Raw genomic sequence first — 19,990 nt, 5'->3', positions numbered from 1 at the left:
ACGTAGGTATTTTTACATTTTAGGTTCCACTGAGTTTTTCAATTCACTGGAGAGCAATCAGGAATATTTTGATTGAGCATCTAGTGTGTCCTAGAGAAAGAGCCTATGACTGCATTAACAGAAAGATTTCACTGTAAACGGGAGGGTGTGCTGCAGCAAATCTCTCCTTTCCCCTGTGCCTCACTAATACAGTTGACTCTTGAACATGCAGGAGTTAGGGATGCCAACCCTGTGCAGTTCAAAATCCCTGTATAACTTTTGACTTCCCAAAATCTTAACTACTGATAGGCTACTGTTGACCAGAAGCCTCAGTGATAACATAGTTAATTAACATAATGTATATGTTACATGTATTTTAAATTGTACTCTTACAGTAAGTTAAGCTAGAGGAAAGGTTGTTAAAATCATAAGGAAGAGAAAATATATTCAAGGTACTGTATTTATTTTTTAAAAATCCAGGTATAGGGGCACCTGGGTGGCTCAGTCATTAAGCGTCTGCCTTCAGCCCAGGTCATGATCCCAGGATCTTGGCATCGAGACCCGCATCGGGCTCCCTGCTTGGCGGGAAGCCTGCTTCTCCCTCTCCCACTCCTGCTTGTGTTTCCTCTCTTGCTGTGTCTCTTGCTGTGTCTCTCTCTCTGTGAAATAAATAAAATCTTAAAAAAAATAAAAATCCGGGTATAAGGGGATCCGTTATTTATTTATTTTTTTTTTAGAATTTTATTTATTCATTTGACAGAATGAGAGAACGCATAAGCAGGGAAGCGGCAGGCAGAGGGGGACGGGGAAGCAGGCTGCTTGCTCAGCTCCCTGCTCATGACCTGAGCAAAGGCAGACGCTTAACAGATGGAGCCACCCAGGAGCCGCGGACCCCATTAGTTCTAACGCATGTTGGTCAAGGGTCATCTGTACTTGGTCATTCAGGACTGTTTCCAACAACCCTGTTGTTTTCTTTCCACTCCTTGAAAAGAACCCTAAAGACAGAATCCTCTTTTTATAAAAAGTAGAAAACATGGGTAGGCAAAAAGAAGAAAATTAAAATGCCCAATAAAAGTTATGAAGTAAAATAATTCTGTCACCTAGGTTCAACCAGGGTTTAGCAATGTGGCATATATCACTTTACGTTTGTACTTTTCGAACAGGCTCAAATCACTCAAACTGCCTTGTTACGCCCCATTTTTATTGTATAATGTATCACGATCACAGTCAAGTCAGCATTCTTCCAAAGCATAATTACTAATAATCTTCCAGGAGCCCGTCCTCTTTGTGAAGTGTGATTTATTTAGCAAATCTTTCACCAGACGCTTGGATTGTTTCCAGATTTGCACTTGAACAAACGCTGAAATGTTGATCTTTCTGCCGATGTCTTTTACATAAGCTTACATATATAAGCTTTGGCGTCAGAGAATCTTTCCAGTAAGACCTTGACCACCTGTAGAAACCGACTCGAAGTCGTCCTGGTCCCTCATTTCTGGAGCTTACTTGTGTGAGAGAACCCACAGCTTAAAGACCACCTGGGCAGAGGCTTAGACCTTGTCCAATCCAGGACGTGGGCAGTTTAGTGATTTCCATCCATCTTTTGACGCGGGTCTGTGAGAATCTGGGACCTGCCCCGGGGCCATCCTAGCTCGGAAGATCTCTGAGTTGAACACGCGCTCAGGATCGCGTGGAGGTCGGCCCGAGCTGTCCCAGGTGGCCGCTGCCGGGGAGGCAGGGGGAGCGGTGCACCTGCACCGCAGACCCCGCGCCCTCTGCTGGGGCCTCTGTTCCGACGTCTCCTGGGGGGGGGGGGGTTCTGGATTTGAAAGGCGCCCTCCTCCCACCGGGGCCAGGGTGGGGGTGCGGATCTCAGCGCTGGGGACGTCCACCCAGGAACTGCAACCTCAGCTGTGCTTTGGCTCGCTGTGCACCCGGGCGGGTGGCATGGGGTCAGTCAAAGGTCACAGCTTTCTCCTGACTCCGCGGGCTCAAGGATCGTGGTGCTTTCTCCTCCACTGCCAACCAGACTCTCTCCACAGCCGCGACCCCCCAGGCCCTGGCCCCACTCCTTCCTGGGCCTGAGGACTCTCAGAGCCAGGCTCGACTGCGCCTCCAAACCCCAGAAACTCCCGGTTACTCTAGAGCCCCCACGGAACCCCCAGAACTCCTCGGCCTCCCCAAAACCCGCGCGAACCCAGACGGACCTCCTCCGCGCAGGGGTACGCCCGGGCGCAGGCCCAGAGGCTCCGGTCATCGGGCGGAGCCCTCGCCCGATTGGCCGCAGCCTCGATACTTTGTAGCGACCGCGCCTTCCGCGCCCCGCGCCTCCTCCCCGGAGGTGTGGGCAGAGCACGTGCAGCGAGCGCGGAAGTGGGGCGCAGGGAGCTGGCGGGGCGGGGCGGGTGCCGCTGGGCAGGAATCTCGGCTTTGCCGGGGAGCAGCGCGCCCCGAAAGGTACAGGAGTGGGGGGGGGCGGGTCAAGCCAGGCAGGGGTTGCCTGGGTCAGGGAGCCCAGCAGAGCCACGCTCCCCCAGGTGCCCTCCATCCCTGCCCGGTGGTCGGGGCCCCTCCATCCCTGCCCGGGGCCAGTGCCCTTCAGTGTCCTGGGTACCCCCCAAGAGGTCACTTCGTTCTTGAACTCCGAGGTTCCGTCCTCAGGAGCTTGGCCCTTAGACTCCTGCCTGGCCTCTCTTCCTAGAGCCAGTGCTGGGGCGCGGGGTGGGGGGTGGTTTGCGCTGGAAGAACCCCGGGTCTTGCGAGGAGCCCGCCCCCACCGAAGCCTTGGAGCCTCGGCTCCCTCGAGGGACGCGGGATCAGCGGCCTCCTGCCCAATGCGATGTGGAGAAACGCTGGGCCCTAAGTTAGGATCTAGCGAAAGGCCCTAAAGCTCAGAAGCAGCGGCGTAGACGGGAGCGCTTCCCCCTGGTGGACGGCCACATGCGCTAAGAAGGACATGAGAGGCAGTGCAGGGTGGAAAGACCTAGAAATTGAGGCCAGACTCTCCGCGAGGGAGTGCGCACAGGCCTGCCCTCTGCAGTTCGGGGCACGCAGATTCTTACCACCTTTGTGGAAAGCAGCTTGGTAGCATCTACTAAAAACACAATGCCATGTAGCACTACTCTTGAACCTCGCTTACGTGAGTCTGTTCTATAGAAGTAAGAGTGATTGTGAACCAAAGGTAGTAGGATTATCATGCTACCGAATATTCGGGGGTGGACAGGTGTTGAAACAAGTCTGGCCCCTACTGTCATGGGTACTCTGCAGGACCATTCATATGGTCTAGGGAATATGCCTGTGGTAGTGGCCAGATTGAGTAATGGCATGAGCAATGTCTCTTTTGGTAAAAACTGCTGTGTGTATACATAGTTAGCTTTTTATAAAAAAAAAATCATAAAGGCTTCAAATCCAACTTGCCATAGCTTACCTCATATGGGGGGGGGCAGTGCAGAGTAGATGGACCAGGCACAGGGAGGCCCAGCAAATGTTCATCCTTTTGTATATTTTTTTAAAAGTGTGGGATTAGGGCAATCTTTAAAATTTTGTGTTTTTCAAATATGTTTGTTTTCAAAATCATAATTCAAAATCATATGATTCAAAATCATAATAGTCAAAAGCAGATGGTGTTAGTCCAGCTCTGGCAGGTCCCATGGCTCCTCTTTGTAGGAATGTAAGCAATGTCTGCCAAGCCCCTACCTCAGGGTACCTCCTACTGCTCTGAGAGGCCTGGGCATCCATGCAGTGGATGCTGGGGAAATCTAATGACCCCAGTACAGGGTGCCTGCCCTGACTGAGCCCAGAGAAGGAGTGAAACACAGCACAGTTACCGTGTGTGTGTAATACTGTGGGGGAAACAGAGAGGAGGAGGCATGGGAGGGTCAGTGTGGGGCCTGTGGATGGGGCACAGACTCAAGGGTCACAGGAATGAGATGAACCATTGCAGTGAGAGCGCCTAGTACACAAACGAGGACTAAAAACAGGAAATTGTAGCAGGCATTGATGCCCCTCTGCCTTTTCTCGGTGAGCTCCTACCACCATGTTACAAATGCCTGCGGCAAGAGGGGCCTTGCAGAGTTGCGGATGGACACGCAGTCAGCCTGTGGGCAGTGCTGGCCATTGTCATGATTGTTGTCTTGTTTGCAGAGGGCCCGAACCCGACGCGGGATGCAGAGCTTCCTGAAGCTGCTGAGGGAGAGTGGGGGCACTGGGCCACCCTTGGCAGAGCTGGTGACTCTTGCAGGCAGGCTGTGCCGGGACCTCCAGGATGACCCAGCCCAGGTGCAGCCCTTGGTCACCGCCGTGTTGGACAGCCCTCTCCGCCTACACCTCCTGGACAACGCGGATGTGGCCCTTGTGTGTGCCCGGGTGCTGGCCCGGCAGGAGCAGCTTCAGGCTGCCTGCCGGGTCCTGGAGGTAGGACTGGTCTGTGAGGGGCGTAGAGAGAGCTACAGCACCATCCCAGACACCACAGAAATGCCCCCTAGTCGGCAAGAACCTGGGGAGACGTTTTATAAACCAAGCTAGAATGGTCCACTCTCTTTACAGAGTTCTAACTACCTCAGTAATCTGAGGCCGAACTATCCATTTATGAGATCCATATTGAGCGGTGGTCCTCACTTGGAGAGTTGGGATCCCAGTCGGTGAGATGGTCAGACAGACCCAGAACCTCAGTCCCTTAGCTGCAGGTCTGTAACTGAGCATGCAAACCAAAAGTATCTTGGTCACTCATCTGGTGTTACTTGGATGCATTTGACACTGATATGACTTGACCTGCACTCATGTGAAGCCTTTATGGTCTTTAGCCACTTAATGTGACCATGGTACATTCTGCTACCTAAATACTGGTATGTTTGATTACAGCATGCTGCCTGCTCCAGATTATACTGGGGTGGTGTTATTACACAGGACATGCCTGTGTTACTTCCTAAAATCTGAGAAATTCTTAATTCCAAAATACATCTGGCTCAAAGGGTTTCAAATAAGGGATTTGAGGGCCTATTTTTCCCTCTATCACCCCATCATACAGTTCATGCATAATTCGTGCTGCTGAGTTTACCTTCGAGATACTCAGTTCTTTTTTTAAAGATTTTATTTATTTATTTTTAAAGATTTTATTTATTTATTTGAGAGAGAGCAGGGGCACCAGCAGAGGGAGAGAGAGGAGCAGATTCCCCACTGAGCAGGGAGCCTGCCATGGGGCTCAATCCCAGGACCCCAGGATCGTGACCTGAGCCGAAGGCAGACGCTTAACCGACTGAGCCACCCAGGCGCCCCAAGATACTCCTTTCTTTCCAGTTCTTTCAATTTCCACTCCCTCCCCCATAGGCTGTGCAGTCCCCTCCTGTCCCCTTGATTTGTCCTTCATGTAGCAGCCAGAGTTCACAAGCAGCAGATGGGCCACAGTGTGCACCTGAGCCCGCAGTATGAGCTTGTCTGCTCTCCAGTCTCTCTGTCAGACTCTCCCCCTGCTTTCTTCACAGTCGCCATGCTGCTTCCTTGCTGTTCGTACAACCCCCGACATCTTCCCTCGTCTCAGGACCTCAGCATGTGTGTTGCTCCCTCTGCCAGAGGCTGGAGCTGGGCCCTCTGTGCGGCCAGTGCCTTTCTTCCTTTCTGGTTTCTGCTGTAAATGTCACCCTGTCTAGGTAGTGCTCCCTTTATTCTCCAGTGTAGAGTCTTGTTCACCCTATGGCTCCTTCCTCAGGTCTTTGTTCTGTCTGCCTCCTATTGCTGCACTGCAGGCCCCGTGAGGGAGCGGCCGCCTCAGTTGTGCTTATGACAGGGTCCACGACACCTAACGTAACACCTGTGAGACAGAGGGGCTCAGTTTTTCAAATCCGTCAAAGTAAACAAACAAGGGAAAACACGGAGTTGTAATAACTCTGTTGAGGCACTCAGTGATGAAATGTGTGAATGACATCAGTGATGGAAAACTCCCAGGAGAGGGATTATAAACTACGTCTGGACAGTCCATAAATGTCTCTGAGGAGCTGACGTGTAGGGGAGACCTGAGAAATATGATGGGGACAGCACACCAAGAATGGGCATTTCTTGCCCAGGACCACATCCTGCAGGTGGCAGGGTTCCCTGACAACTGCCCAAGGCTGATGGCTGCATCCTGGCAGCAGACTGGAAGTCAAAGCCTCACAAAATGGGCTTTCTCTGATACTGTGGAGGGAAGGCGGAATGATTGTCAGTACCTCCCTTGCTGAGATGATCCTGAGAACATTGGAGTTAAATGCGGGAACCCCACACAGACCATAGGGCTGTGTTGGGGAGGCCAGCACCAGGCATCCTTGGCCATCTCCGGAGTCTGGTCGTGTGAACAGGTCGCACTGGATTGGTGAGCTTGGTGGGGCACAGACCAGAACCACTTCATCCCTCCTGGCTCAAAATGCACTCACCGAGCATGCAAGGGAGCAGCCCTGCTGGGTGGGAGAGAAAGGTCTTTCACGCAAGATATGGGTCAAACCTTGGGCCCTCAAATCCATCCACGTGGCTCTGTGAGTCTGCCTCTCATATGTTCTGTGGCCCCAGGCCTGTCGTTTGCCTTCCCCTTGACTCCTGTTCCTTACCTGTAAGGAGTGACTGAGAGCTGCTTTGTGGCAGGGCTGAAGGGCTGACGGGACCTTGCCCCGCCCCTCAGCCAGCAGCTCTTCCCGAGGGTCAGGTCGGGTTGGAGGGCAGTGCTCCAGGATGGGCGAGGGCGGCCAGGTCTCAGTAGGCTTTTCTCGGCAGGGTTGCCAGGTGCCTGGAGGCAGCCAGGAGCTGGTACAGCTCTGGAACGACATTCACTACCGCCTGGTCATGAAGCGGCTGGGCGTGGCCGTGCTAACCCCAGTGCAGAAGTTCCGCTGCAGAAAGAGGTACACTGCTAGCCTTTATTTATGCGTGTTCCCCAGGACTCCTGAGGGATGTGCCATCTAAAACCACAGTGGGGCTGAGGTAAGGCAGAGACAGGGAGATAAATGCAGGAAAAGTCAGAAAAAGCAGTAATAGTCAAAAGGTAATGGGCTCTGCATCAGCCCGTGTGTCCAGCACTGAGCTGCACTCTCCACCTGCTCAGCTGGACATGGGGGTGTATTCCTACTTATGCCTGCAGGGCAAGGAGAAGGAGCCACTGCCTTCCAGTGAGGGCTCTGCAGGGGAGGAGGCAGCAGGTGGACACCCTGACCTCACTCCCTTCCTCTTGTCTTCTCCTGTGGGAGATGCCCAGCATGTGTACCTTTGGTCATGTGATTCCCACAGACATGGGCCTGGGTCTGCAACACCACCCCTCAGGGCTGCAGGGCCTTTTAAAGAGAGGTAAAGATGAGAGTGATGGAAGCATCAGACGAGATGTATGTGGTGCTTAGGAGATTGCCTGGCACGTGAGACCGTGGGTCCTCGTTAATAGTGATTACCACCATAGCCACTATCAGCACTAAGGAAACAGTACAACTGCTAATTGCTGTTACTCCTTCATCGCCACTTACGGATGAGTAAACCGAGGCGCAGGGAGGTCAGGACTTGCCCAAGGCTACAGAGGGGAGAGACGCAAAGCTAGGGCTCCAGGTTGGACACTGAGACTGTAGAGCCTTTGTTCTCGATCTTGGGTGTTGCCCACTGACCAGGAAGGGCTGTCGATCTGGCTCTGAGCTCCTGGGAGCCCAAGTAACGGGATTCCAGTGCTGTGGGGCCTGGTTACTGGAAGAAGAGATGGATTCCTTCTGGATCAGAGAGAATTTTTTTTTCCTGGTGCCTGCTGAAGAATGAGGTAACTCAAAGCCCAGCAGTTCATCGGCCTTGGGGGTCTTCAGGAATGGAATCGTGTCCCTCCATATAGTTGCTGATGGCCTGGAAGAGTACAGTTCAGTAGATGATTTAGGGATCAGTATGCAGTGTTTGTGAAGAGGCCCCTGATTGCTGGGTGCTGTTGGAGTTGCTGGGGTTATAGCCTGGGCCCTGCTCTCCTGGAGCTGACGCTGGGTGCAGACAACGGACAGGAGAGAGGACACAAAGTAGATTCTGTGGTTCAGAGTGGGGCGTACTAGACAGAGAATGTGCTTAATAGAGGACTGTGCCACCTTTGTGCTTTGTTTTGGGGAGGGGGGTGCAGCGCAGGCTCCTCTAAGCCTTGGCAGAGGGGCCTGAGTGTGGGGATGGCAGCCCTTGGAAGTGTAAGGAGGGGGTGATATCGGAGTTAGAGCAATGGTTGGTCCACCACCTGAGGGTGGTGGTGTCTCCTAGAGGGGTGTCACCTAAGGGTGGTTGGTACAGGAGAGAGGCAGGAGGCTCTTGGGAGTCTCTGGGTGTGTCAGGGCAGACTTTGGAGGATTTGCTGACGAGCCAGATGTGTTGGAGGAGGTTAAGAGAGGATAAAGCCAGCCTGCAGGGCTCTTGGCCTGATTGGCTGGAACATGGTGGTTTCTCACGGAGGTGCACAGAATTGGGGCCTGGGGGGAAGATTGGGAGAGTGAAGGATCAAGCTCCATTTGGGATGTGGTATGTGTGGGATGCATTTTTGACATCCATGGTGATTTGTTCAGTTGCTGTTTGAATATCTTGGGTGTTCCCTGCTGGTACCATTTGTTTATATATCAGTTTTTCCTTTTGGAAAAATTCATGTGTATACACAGTATACCCTCATCATCCACTTTCAGTAGCTATGGGCCATTGGTTGCCTCTGGCATCTCAGTGAGTGGTGCTGGAGAGCTTGGTGACCCCCGTGAGGGTGTGCAGGTGAAAACAGGCTGATGCTGGGCCCCTCTGTCCTTCAGATGAACTCCTGGGACTCAGCAGCACACAGCCTGGAGAGGAGGGGCAGCCAGGGAGATGAGAGGGTGTCCAGGGGTGCACAGTGTTTGGGAGCCCATGAGGTGCATGCAGGAGGGGCGTCTGTAACCACCTCCTCACTGTCCTTATCCAGGAACCCACCGCCCCCCTCCCTCTGCCCGGATGGCCTGAAGAGCCGGAACTTTCCCAGAGAGGTTCGCCAGAAGCTGCACGACTTTGCCTCTGGCGTGAGCACCAACCCCAGCAAGGCCGAGAGGGTAAGAGCCGAGGGGTTGGAGGCCAGGCCACCCTCCCCTTAGCCGCCCCCCGACCTTAGGTGACCCCCACCCTTGCCCCGTCCCTCCCCCGGGCCTTCCGAGTGGCCCCTCTGCCAGGGTGCTAGTGGCTTCTGCTTCTCTGAGCTTCCTGGAGGGCAGGAGCTCATTGGCCGGCAGCTGCTGACCACCCAGCCTGCACACGTGGAGGGTTTAGTTTTCTCACGTGGGGTCACCCTGTCCCCACACGGCCAGGCACGGGGTACCCGGGTGAGGAGACTGCCGTCGTGGAGCTTCCAGCGTCGGGGGGGCAGGTATTTGCAGAGCTCGGTACCTGCTGAGGCCGGTGGGCGCCGTCCGCGCCGCAGCCCCCGGAAGCTGGAGGGACGGAGTCGGGGGCAGGCTGTGCGGGAACAGGTGGGACGCCACCCGAAGGAGTCGGTGCCCTGCAGCCCCGGAGTCCGGGCCTGTTCTCTCCACCTACTTCTCCGCTCTGTCCAATCGGCAGGGCTCTCCTGTCTTAGGTCCACCTACTTGTCTCCCTCATCCAATCAGCAAGACTTTCCCAAGTGGGGGCTTGCCCAATCAAGAGGGCGCTCCTGTGCCTGCTCCGCCCGCCACGCTCCCTGTCCAATCGGCAGAGCTCTCCCGGTGATCGCCGCGCCGGCTCTGCGGGCTGGGTTCCGCCGCTCGCGGGCCAGTGGCCCTCGGACGCCGGACTCTGGAGCGCGCCGGGTCCCGTGCGTCGGTCACGGGCCGTCGCGGACTCCTGCGGGGCCGTGGCGCTGCCCGGGCCCGCCGCGTGTCTGCGTTAGCGTCGGCGGGAGGAGCGAGGCGGGGCTGGAGGACGTGCCTGGCGGCGCCGACGACCGGCCCGGGTCCCCCAACCGGAGGCCGCTCAGGGCGGGAGGCGGGGGTCGCCCCTTCGGGTCGCCCCGGGACACCCCTGCTGCTCAGGGGACGGTGGCGGGGCTAGAGGCTGTGCTGTTTTGGAGCAGGAGAACCTGGCCCTGGAGACGAACCTGACTGTTGAGCAAGTGTACAACTGGTTCGCCAATTACCGGCGGCGCCAAAGGGCCCTTCTTCAGCGCCTGCAGTCAGCCCCGGAGGACACAGTAGAGGAGCGCAGTGTGAGGGAAAGGGCTCCGGACCCCCCGCAGCCCTCAGGCCACCCCCGCCTTGTCCCTGGGGGTGTGGACAGGCCTCAGTGGCCAGGTGAGTGGCTCCAGGGCCCCACCCTCTTGGCGGTTGCGGGCTTCTTCCTGACGCCCGGCACCCTTTATCTACGGCTAGGCCTAGTTAGGGTCACTCTGTTATAGGGACAGCTCCTCCACTCCCGGTGCGCACTTTTAGGACGTCCTCTTGTGGTGAGCGAGATCCCTGACGCTGAGGGTAAGGGTGGGCTCAGGATGGGCCCCAGTGAGGCTGCAGTAGCCGGTTTGCATTTAGAGGTTGTCCTCTAAGGTGTCCAGGGCCAGGAGTCCGTTAGCCGACTTGGGAAGCGAGCCAGCCACCATGATTTAGGGGTTCCTGGGTTTGTAGTTATGGATTGGCTTCAGACAGAAGATATTTAAGGAACAAAGGATATTGTAATGATTCAGTAGTAACACCCTTTTCCAGCCAGCAGGGCTGCTCTTAACCTGCTGGGAAGGAGGCTGGGACTCAGAGCACCACCAACCCTCCCCTCCTCCCTGATTGGCTTTCAGCAGGACAGGAGGAAAATGGGCCTGCACAGTCCAGGGAGACCACTCAAGGGCCATGGGAGTCGCCGGCCCTGGCCCCAGACTTTTCTGGAGATGAGACTCTGCCGAAGCCACTGCCTCCCAGGTACTGCCGTCCCCACAGCCCGTGGGACCATCACCCTATTTAGTTTCACCGTCTTAGGTGGATGACCAGGCCTGCAGCAGGCATGTGAATGTTGGGGCTGACAGTGAGACCAGGTCAGTGACTGAGAGCAGAGAGACCTCCGTGATTCTGGGGTGGAGAAGCCGCTGGTAAGGGTCCATATCAGGACCCCACACTTGCTCCTTGGAGCCTGGCTCACAGCCTGACTTCACGTATATATTGGAGAATGGGGAAAATAGAGTTGGAAAGAAACATATGCAGGCTTACTTCCTAAAGCCAAACCCTAGCTATTGTTTCTTCTTTATTTCTGGTATTTTGTATTTTTTCTATATCATTGAGTCAGTAACAGCTAATATTTCTTGGGTTCTGACTATGCACTAGGCACTGTCCAAGCACATTCCCTCACCAGGGATGAGGCATGGACCTGATGTAAGGATAAGGAAAGTGCTGGCCATCAGCGGGACTAGGTCTGAGAGAGGGTCCAGGTTCCACCTTGTGTAACCATCAAGATGTGGACACTTTATTTACCACTGTGACATCAGCATCTCTCATGACACTCCCTGCACCTGGCCCTTCCTATGCAGGCCGGCACTGCCCAGTTGTATGAACTTAGGCAGGCTCCTGTGAGCTCTCAGTGCCGTGCGTTTCTCATCTGTGAGATGGGGAGGGAATACGATGCAGGTTGTTGCAGAAATTACAGGGGGAGGGGAGGGGCGTCACAGAAGCCCAGGAGCCCCATCTGAGACACAGTGAGTGTGCAATATCGAGTCTTTAAATTATTATCAACTGCTGCCTAATTTTCCTGTAAGATCAGCCATCATCACTCATTCCACTATTAGGATCTTCCTAATCATTTCCTGCTTTCAGTTTTGTGGAACAATGCTTCATTGAAGGTCCTTTTAAATGAACTGCTAATGTGTTTTAGGTTTCCAGTAATAGTATTTTTTTAAAATATTCTGGAACCCTTGCAGCCACAGGTAGAACTGTGAAAGCAAGGCAATTAGGGATCTGGTGGGCCCCACAGCCATCAGTGGCTGAGTTGAGTCGGGAACCTGGATTCCCAAATGGGGCTGGAGTCTCCTCCCAGGCCTCTCTGCCCTGGCCTGAGGGAGTCTCTGCCCTCCAAGGGATGGTGTTTGCTGTCTTTCCCAGGTCTCTGCAGGGCGGTGAGATGTACCAGGAGGGGCCTGGCCACAGGCCTGCCACTCTCCCTCACATCTGCCCAGGCCCTGGCCTCTGCCCTCTGACTGCTGGCAGTGACATGCTGGACCCTTCTCTGGCTGCCCCTGAGTCATGGCTGATGTCCCTTGCACTGGCGTCCTCCAAGGAAGTTTCCTTCCAGACTGGGCTGGACCTCATGATGCGCCCTGCAGATGCCACTGTGGCTGTGTCCATCACTGCCCTCGGTGAGCCCAGTGCCACAGGTGGGTCCATTCCACACAGACCATGCTCTTCTGCACAAGATGCCACAATACTTGGGTTTCATTTGAAGGGGTGTGGGAAGGATCAGCACTCTCCTACTTTTTCAGTTTGCAAAGTGAAATGTGCCTACGACTAAAAGTAAGACAGTGAGGAGAGAGTTAAACGAGACCGCTGCCACCCCTGCACCCCCATTGCAGGCCACCTGGCTTACTGTCACCACTTGCTGCAACAGAGGACAGCTTGCCACATCTCGTGATTGAAATATCATTTCCTTAGTTTCATCTTAGTTCTTATTGTAGCTAGAAGTACCTCCAAAGAATATGTATTTAGATACATGTTTGTCTACCAAATACAAAAGCATCTCTTGTGACATCTCACCTTGTGAGGAGGTTATTGACACCATCAATTTTCCTGTCACCTAAATTTCTTAGTCTTCTGTGGTTATATCTTTACTTTCTTGGGGTTTCTAATTGCCTTCCTTTTTTCTTATATTACTTGTTTTTTTCGCATCTGTAACTTCTTCCAGTTTTCCAAGTGTCTCCTCTGAAGACTGGTGGCTGGGAGCCCTCCTTCCTGTTTCCACCCAAGTGACATTTCCCTAGACCTGGTGTGGAGTCAGCACCCTAAGAGCACCCCTTTCATTGCCTCCCTGGTTTGGGTCACTGTTTCCTGAATTGCAGGTCTTGTCCTGTCTTCATTGACTTCTTTGTTACGTTTGAGAACAGCTTCATTTAACTGCAAGAAAGGGGGCTTGCGAGATAAATTTTCTGAGTCCTTACGTGTTGTGAAATTGTCCTTAATCTGCCTTCACATTTGATGAACAATTTGGCAGGGACAGAATTGTGAGTTTAAGTATTTTCCCTTAGATATTTGCAGATACGTTCATGTCATTGTTCGTAGCATCTGGTGTTGATGCCATCCTCTTGGCTTCTTTGCAGATCACATATTGTTCCTTTCTGGGAGTTTTTTTTGTTTTGTTTGTTTGCTTTAAGTCTGGGTGTTCTGAAATTTCACAATGATGGTCCTAGGTATGAGTCTCTTTAATTCACTTTTCTGTTAAGCCTTTCAATTTAAAGAAGATAACAACGTCTCCTCTAAGGTCTGGGTATTCTTTGGATAATATTCCTTGATAATTTACCCCCTCCATGTTCTTCGTTCTCTTTCGAGCAGAAATCTTACGATGATTTTGGAAATCCTGGGCCAGTCTCCCCAAGTGCTTACCTTTTTCTTACGTTTCTCTTCTTTTTTATTGTATGTGCTTTGGGGGTGTTAGAGTCTGTCTTTCAAAATTCCAATTTGACAGTCATGCTTTAAGAGAATTCCAAGCTGTTATTTTATTTGAATTTTCATCATGGATTGTGTTACTTTTTGTAGATGCAGTATCCTTTATTTTCCTGAGTATTCTCAATAGAAGTTTCAAAACATATGCTTTGTTGTCTGAAGGCGGGAATATTGGGCCGGTGGATTCTGGCCCTTCCCTGAATAGAGGAGGATGAGGGGTTGGAAGGAGGAAGGGTCCTGGAGACTCACTGCTCTGGAGGCAGCTTTTCAGTTTGATCATATTGGTCCTGCATTTTTCCACTCTCGGAGACCTGTGTTTGTCAGTCCCTACTTACCAACAAGGCCGGAGTGGGGCGGTCATGGCCAGCTTCACATGCGGACAAGGGGAGCTGGTCTTCACAGCAGGTCCAGCTCATGTGAGGGGTGACATTCCGTAGGAACTGGTGAGCCTCCCTGCAGACTGACCGCCTGAGCACCAGCATGTTTCCCTGCTCTCCCTTACTGCTCCCTCCCTCCCAACCGCCCACCTTAAGATTCTCGGAACCTGACCGGTACCCTACCGTCCTTTCAGATGCCCTACCAGCATAGGATGGTACTTGTGTCCTGGGTCTGCAGAACTGGGGACATCTTCCTCCCACTGACTCCCCCTCCTCTGACTCTCCCTTCGTTCTGGGCTTTTGGCTTCTTGTCTTCCTCTTGGGGGAAGAAGATGTAACCTAGTGATCTTTTACCTTTGAACGAGAAATGCTCAAATTAGCACTTAAATTGTATTTAACGTACCTCAGAGTATTTCTAGGGTTCTGCAGAAAAGAGGAAACAGCGGAAAGTGGAGGTAGAATCACATACTTGAATGGTCGGGAAAGTTCCTTTGGTCTGAGATTGGGCTGCTGGCTGGCAGGTTAGGTTGTCACTCTGGCAGACAGCGGGGAGGATAGGGTGCGCCCGGCCCAGCTGGCCTGCTGTTTTGTCTGAGGTCAGGGACTCTGATGCTAGGGTTACCACCTGGTGGACTTCTAACCTTCCTTCACTCCGAAGTGTTTGTCGACCCAGAACTGATCAGATCTACCATGGCTTGTCTGTAAGAGTCACAGGTATACTGAGATATCCTCTGCAACACTCTCGATAGAGAGTGTTCATCTCCGTGAAATCGTGGCAAAACCTGAGGTGAAAGGTGAAAGTGGACGTGGCCCAGGCTTTGATGAACCAGCACAGGACAGACTGAGAAGTTCTCACATGGCAGCCCTGTGTGTGGGGCAGATTTGGATGCTGAGTCTTTGGCACTGGGGGCTGGCCTAAAGTCTGGGTTGATGAAGCAAAATTTGAAGTCCACAAAACTGGACTTCATTTTTGTTTCTGGAAGCCTAAAAAGGCATTTGAGATCAACAGTTGTGACTCTTCCTTCCTCAACAAGGGAGGCTGAGGCTTGGGGCCGGCTGGGTCAGATGCTGCTCCTCTCCGTGGAGGTCTCGATTGTGCTGCTTGGGCTGTGTTCTGTCCTCCCAGCACTGAGTTGTGGAATTTTTTCTGTGTAGGATTCGCTGACCCACCTGTTGGCAACCCCCCGAGCATGTACCTGGAGGAAGGTCCAGGCACCAGCGGTGGCCAGGCAGAACAACAGGCGGGTGGCTTCCTGGGGACACAGCCTCCCGAATTCCTCCTAACCCAGAGGTGAGCCACGCAGAGCCATGGGTAGGGTATTCCTGGTTCATAGACTTGCCACTGCAGATGTGCAGATTGAGTCCTTTCCTTATGGGTTTCTGGAAAATACATCATCATCCCCACCCTGCATCTACCAGAAGAGGGTGGTTTCCCCTGAGACAGAAGAACACCCGGAAATATCAGAGCAGACACAGTGCTCACACTTTGCCTCTTCCCCAAGATCACCGTGGATCCCAGAAGCCGCTTTTTGGCATTTTGTTTTCCCCGGACAGAGGCTGTCTGAGTTTTTAAGCAGCATCAAGATCCTGATTTTATGTTCCAAACTGTAGTTTGAAAGGTGCTTGAGAGGCCTGTGAGTAGCCTAGGTGCTGCAGCCTCTGGCCGTGGGGGCCAGGAGAAGCTGGAGGTTGAGAAGAGAGACTAGGGGAGCGTGAGAAGTCGGAGGCCCTCTGGCGGACAGGGCGTCTGTGATAGGAGTCGCCAAGACTAGGTCCCCAGTGTTCATAGTCTTCCCAGTCTCGGAGCTGGACGCCAGGTGCCCAGTGAGAGCAGAATTACAGGGCAGCGTGTGAGACAGAAGGGGAGCAGTTGCTCAAGTCACAAATTCTACTTGCTGAGAAAGCCAGAGGGTGAGAGAATGCAGACTTTGCAGATGGACTCACTTTTCCATTCATGACCAGGACCCTGGATGGAGAAAATGCCGCCACCAGGTTCCTCATGCTCGCACTCCAATGGCCCAGCCCGTCCTTGCTCGATGTGACGACCTGTTCCTTCCGGAACAGTAGATTCATTGGGCATCATTGGCATTCAGTAAAGCACCATGTTTGGATGGTACAAATGAGGGTTTTCTGAGTGCAACTTCTGTATCCACCATGTGCTGAGCCATGTAGATCAGTCCCCCTGCCGCCATCCCTGCCACCTGCAGGACCATGGATCTCCTTTCTTTAGCTGCATTTTCTAGAATTCCATGTGAATGAAATCCAAAAGTTTTGAATCTTGTGGAGGGAGGGTGGGTCTAGCTTCTTTTACTCTGCTTCAGTACTTTGGGATTTTCCCTGTTGCTGTGGGTATCAGCAGTCCATTCCTCTTTGTGAGTTCTGTTTCCTTGATGCGGATGGACCATGCTGTTTTGATCCATCGCCTGTGGGTAGGCATTCCCAGTTTGGGGTCGCTGTGAGCATTCCTGGATGCATGTGGGTCTGCCTGTGTGCCTTCGTGTCTCTGGGGTGTGGACACGCATAGGAGTGGAATGGCTGTAGGTGTGTGTTTGCCTTTTTAGGGAACTGCCACACTGTTGTCCTGAGTGGCTACACCTGTCACCTTCCCTGCTCTCCTTGCTGCTCCCCCAATTTGATCCCGATGGCACCCCAGGCCTGCCCCTTCTTGACCTCTTCCTTCAGGTTTCCGTTTGTTGGTCCTTCTCTGTGAGCCTCCTCAAGTGCTCTCTGCCTCACCCAAGCCACTCGCCTGAGGTGTCACACAGGTCCCTCTAGCACCTGCGCACCCCCTCAGGAGGACACTCTTCTTGAAGAGTGTACCTGGAAGGGCTGCTTATGTGCAGAGAGCTCTCAGGTCATGTCACTCACAGGGTGGACCGTGACCTGGTGCCCCTTTGATACGGGGCTTGTCCTGACGTCTCTTTTCCAGTCCCCTGGAGTTGGCACCGGGCCCCTCCTTCTCCAGCCCTGTTTCTGCTGTGGACCTGAGCCAGCCCTTGCCCTCCAGCCAGGTGAGACCCTACCACCAGGTACTGCGGGTGTCCCTCTTTACTCTTGGATCCTCAGGTCATACCTTTGGAGTGAATAAATCAGGCAAATGTAACAAGGGGCAGGGATGCCTCAAGGCTGGACATCAGTTGAATGGGACCTGGGAGGTGGGTTCTGTGGGCTCGTGTTTCTGACAGTCCAGAGAGGGTGGGTCCGGAGGTAAGGGGTGGCAGGGTGGGAAGGTGGAGCCAGGCAGAAGGTGCTTCTGTGCGTGATGCTATGTTGGCTTTCCAGGTGCAGTGGCCCGATGGCCAGGCCTCCAGCGATGCCTTCTGGGGAGCCAGGATGCTTCTTGAGCTTTCAGGGGGCAGCCTGGGTTGAGATGTCCCTCTGGAGTATCCAGCCAGTGCTCCCAGGGGAGCAGGTGTGGACATCTAGCCTTTCAACACATGTTACATAGAGCTTTATTCCAACTGAAGAGAGGACCCCAGAGTTCCTTGGGGCGTTCCAGTGAGAAGCATTGAGGTTGCGTAGCCCCCTGCCATGTTTGAATAGTTTGGTTGGCAGCTCACTGTATCAGAGGAAGCATTTGAGAAACGCTCTTGAGCTCAGAAGTCCAAGGGGTCTGTTTCCCTCAGGCAGCGGGAGAGTGTGGAGTCAAGTTCCTGGGCAGGTTCTGGGCAGAGAATGCCTTTCTGGAGATAGAGAAGAATGTTGCACTGCTGTCTCCCCTCCCTGCCCTGTGACAGTTAAGTTGGCGAGTGGGGCATGGGCAGTGTTCTGACATTTCTATGTCTTGGGGGTGGGGGCTTCTACAGAAGCTAATGTGGTTGGGATGGCTCAGGCAGGGTGGGGCGGGGTGCATTTTCCCCGCAGATTGTAATTCATTGTGTTTGTAAAACAAATGTTCTATTCTATTAAATTACAGTTCAATGTTCTGAACTCTCCCCTTTTACTCACTTAACTACATCTTGGACAGCTGTCCCTGTCAGGCCTTTGCCTTTCTGTCCCTGGCTGGCATTTCACAGTTTGAGTGTGCATTGACTGATGCACCAGTACCCTATTGATCTGATTGTTTCTAATGTGTCTGTTTTATAAGCAACGTCACAGTGGGCGTCTCTGCCCTTTGCCCTTTACCTGACTGTTTTGTGGGAGAAGGAATTGCCCTGGTGCTAGATGCCACCATGTCCGAGCGCACAGGGCCCCGGGGGCCGAGTGTGATGTGATTCCTGATGCAGAGGTGACTTTGACACTCAGGACTGTCACCGCCAGGGACAGGCCCTTGGTCCTTGCCTTACCCATTGTGTCAGTTGACAGTTGTGTGCTGAGCAGGGAGCGAAGTCGATTTTGTGCTCTCAGGCGGCTCACAGTCTCGTCAGGAATAAGCAGGCGATCGTGGGTGGTTGCTGAGAGGGTGGTGTGAAGTGAGGGACGGCTGAGAACCCAGGGTATGTGGTGCTTGAATGACAAGATGCTAAGAGCTTCCTGGGGGGTGGGCAGCTGAGGTGAGACACCTGTGCTCCCCCACCACAGCCCCAGGGCTCTCAGCTGTACTCCTCCCCCTCACCTTTACTCTGTAGACCCTGGACCCATCCTATCCCTTCCTCATGGCCACAGTGGTGCTGCCCAAGCACCAGCAGTAATATGTACTTCCTCTCAGGGACGCTCACTCACATCCTGTTCCCTAGAATCAGGAATCTTTTAGTTGTCAAATCTTTCTTTATTGTGAAGCAGTCAACAACTTATAAAAAGCTGCAAACACAAACATTGTTTCCTTTCATCCTTTTGAGAACAAGTTACTGAGCTGATTCCTGTTTCCTTGAGATAAGGAATTCTGCCTTCTCCTCGTGCGATCACCAGTCAGGAAGTCAGTGCTGGTATTTCCCCACCTTCTTCCAGACCCCACTAAAGTCTAATCACTTGTCCCAGCAACACCCTAAATGACAGATGAATCCCGTCACATAGCATGTGCTGCGTGCCATTGACTGTCTTGTCATTTGGGCCACAACAGGCCCAATCTTCTCCTGGATTTTAATGACTTTGACACTTTAGAAGAGTACAAGCCAGGTATTCTGTAGAACGTCCCCCAGAGTGGCCATGTTGGATATTTCCCTGCAATTCAGGAAATATCCCAGAAGTGACACGAGGCACTTACGCTGTCTTACAGACAGCACATGAATTTGATTGTCCGGTTGCTGTTGGTGCTCATCTTGATCACTTCGTTAGGGTGTTTTCTGCCAACCTTCTCCACTACAGTTACTCTTTTTATATATTTTGGGAGGTAGTGCTTTCAAACTGTGTAAACATGCTGTTTCTCATCAAGCTTTCCATTGACTCATGAATTTCTCTAAAGTGCTTACATTTTCATAATTCATGAACACATTACCAACCAGTTCTGGCATCACTACAGCACGAGCTTCCTTCGTGTAGTCTCTAAGTGTACACCCATGAAGATTTGCTCTTCAACCTCATGTGCCACTCAGCTACGTGGTGATTTGTTGTAATCACTGAGGTACGTAACTCATCGTGCATCCCCTGTCACCGTAGGAAGCACACTGATCCAATTCATCCTGCCCTCAGTCATTCAAAGTCTGCATAAAATATCTGCACAGTTGATAAACACTTTAGAGAGGGTTAGGGATTAACCCTGGGGTGTGATGGGCGGTGCTGCCCTTTGGCCTTCCCTGGAAATGTGCAGAGCTCTGGACCCATCCCAGTCTTGGCCTTTGCTGAGCCGAAAGGAAGTACCTATGTGTGAGGTGTCACGGTCTGAGGCAAGAACCTCCTGGACGGGCTGTGGGAGCACCTCCTGGGGAGCCTCCTTCCCCCACCCTTTACAGACCCTGGGCTCGATCCTGAAAGTTCCAGAGCACGGACTCAGCCAGCTGGATCGTGTCCATTTTGTGGTACGTGGACTGAAGTCTCTGGAGCTGACTGTTGACTGAGACTCGAGCTCCTTTGGAGGGGCTCCTGTGCAGTGGTCAGACGTCCTGAGGGGCTGGAGGCCGGAGACCTCTCCCCGTCCCGCATGCCCAGTGCCTGTGCACCCAGCTCCCACCCCGAGGTCCACAC

The 19,990-nt window shown here is 53.0% G+C and overlaps 1 protein-coding gene across 1 annotated transcript; it reads left to right on the top strand.

The window, feature by feature from the left end:
* Positions 1-2,327: 2,327 nt before the first annotated feature.
* ANHX (anomalous homeobox) lies at positions 2,328-17,855 on the top strand. Its single transcript, XM_073890311.1, has 10 exons — positions 2,328-2,433; positions 4,120-4,389; positions 6,715-6,842; positions 8,885-9,008; positions 10,004-10,220; positions 10,712-10,832; positions 12,003-12,274; positions 15,086-15,221; positions 16,860-16,941; positions 17,213-17,855. The coding sequence occupies exons 2-10, from the start codon at positions 4,141-4,143 to the stop codon at positions 17,297-17,299; spliced, it is 1,416 nt and encodes a 471-aa protein (XP_073746412.1). The 5' UTR covers positions 2,328-2,433; positions 4,120-4,140; the 3' UTR covers positions 17,300-17,855.
* Positions 17,856-19,990: the final 2,135 nt, after the last annotated feature.

Source organism: Callorhinus ursinus, unplaced genomic scaffold (assembly GCF_003265705.2).
Source record: "Callorhinus ursinus isolate GAN/ISIS: 27379988/994484 unplaced genomic scaffold, GSC_fseal_2.0 scaffold137, whole genome shotgun sequence".
NCBI classification, from domain to species: domain Eukaryota; kingdom Metazoa; phylum Chordata; class Mammalia; order Carnivora; family Otariidae; genus Callorhinus; species Callorhinus ursinus.
The sequence above is the reverse complement of the archived record's forward strand: the minus strand, read 5'-3'. Positions and strand labels throughout refer to the sequence as shown.

Bases quoted from the DNA above. Each gene is read 5' to 3' on its own strand.
- ANHX (XM_073890311.1), top strand. From the start codon at position 4,141: ATGCAGAGCTTCCTGAAGCTGCTGAGGGAGAGTGGGGGCACTGGGCCA. The intron at 10,221-10,711 runs GTGAGTGGCTCC...ATTGGCTTTCAG, and splicing joins GGACAGGCCTCAGTGGCCAG to CAGGACAGGAGGAAAATGGG. The intron at 12,275-15,085 runs GTGGGTCCATTC...TTTTCTGTGTAG, and splicing joins CGGTGAGCCCAGTGCCACAG to GATTCGCTGACCCACCTGTT.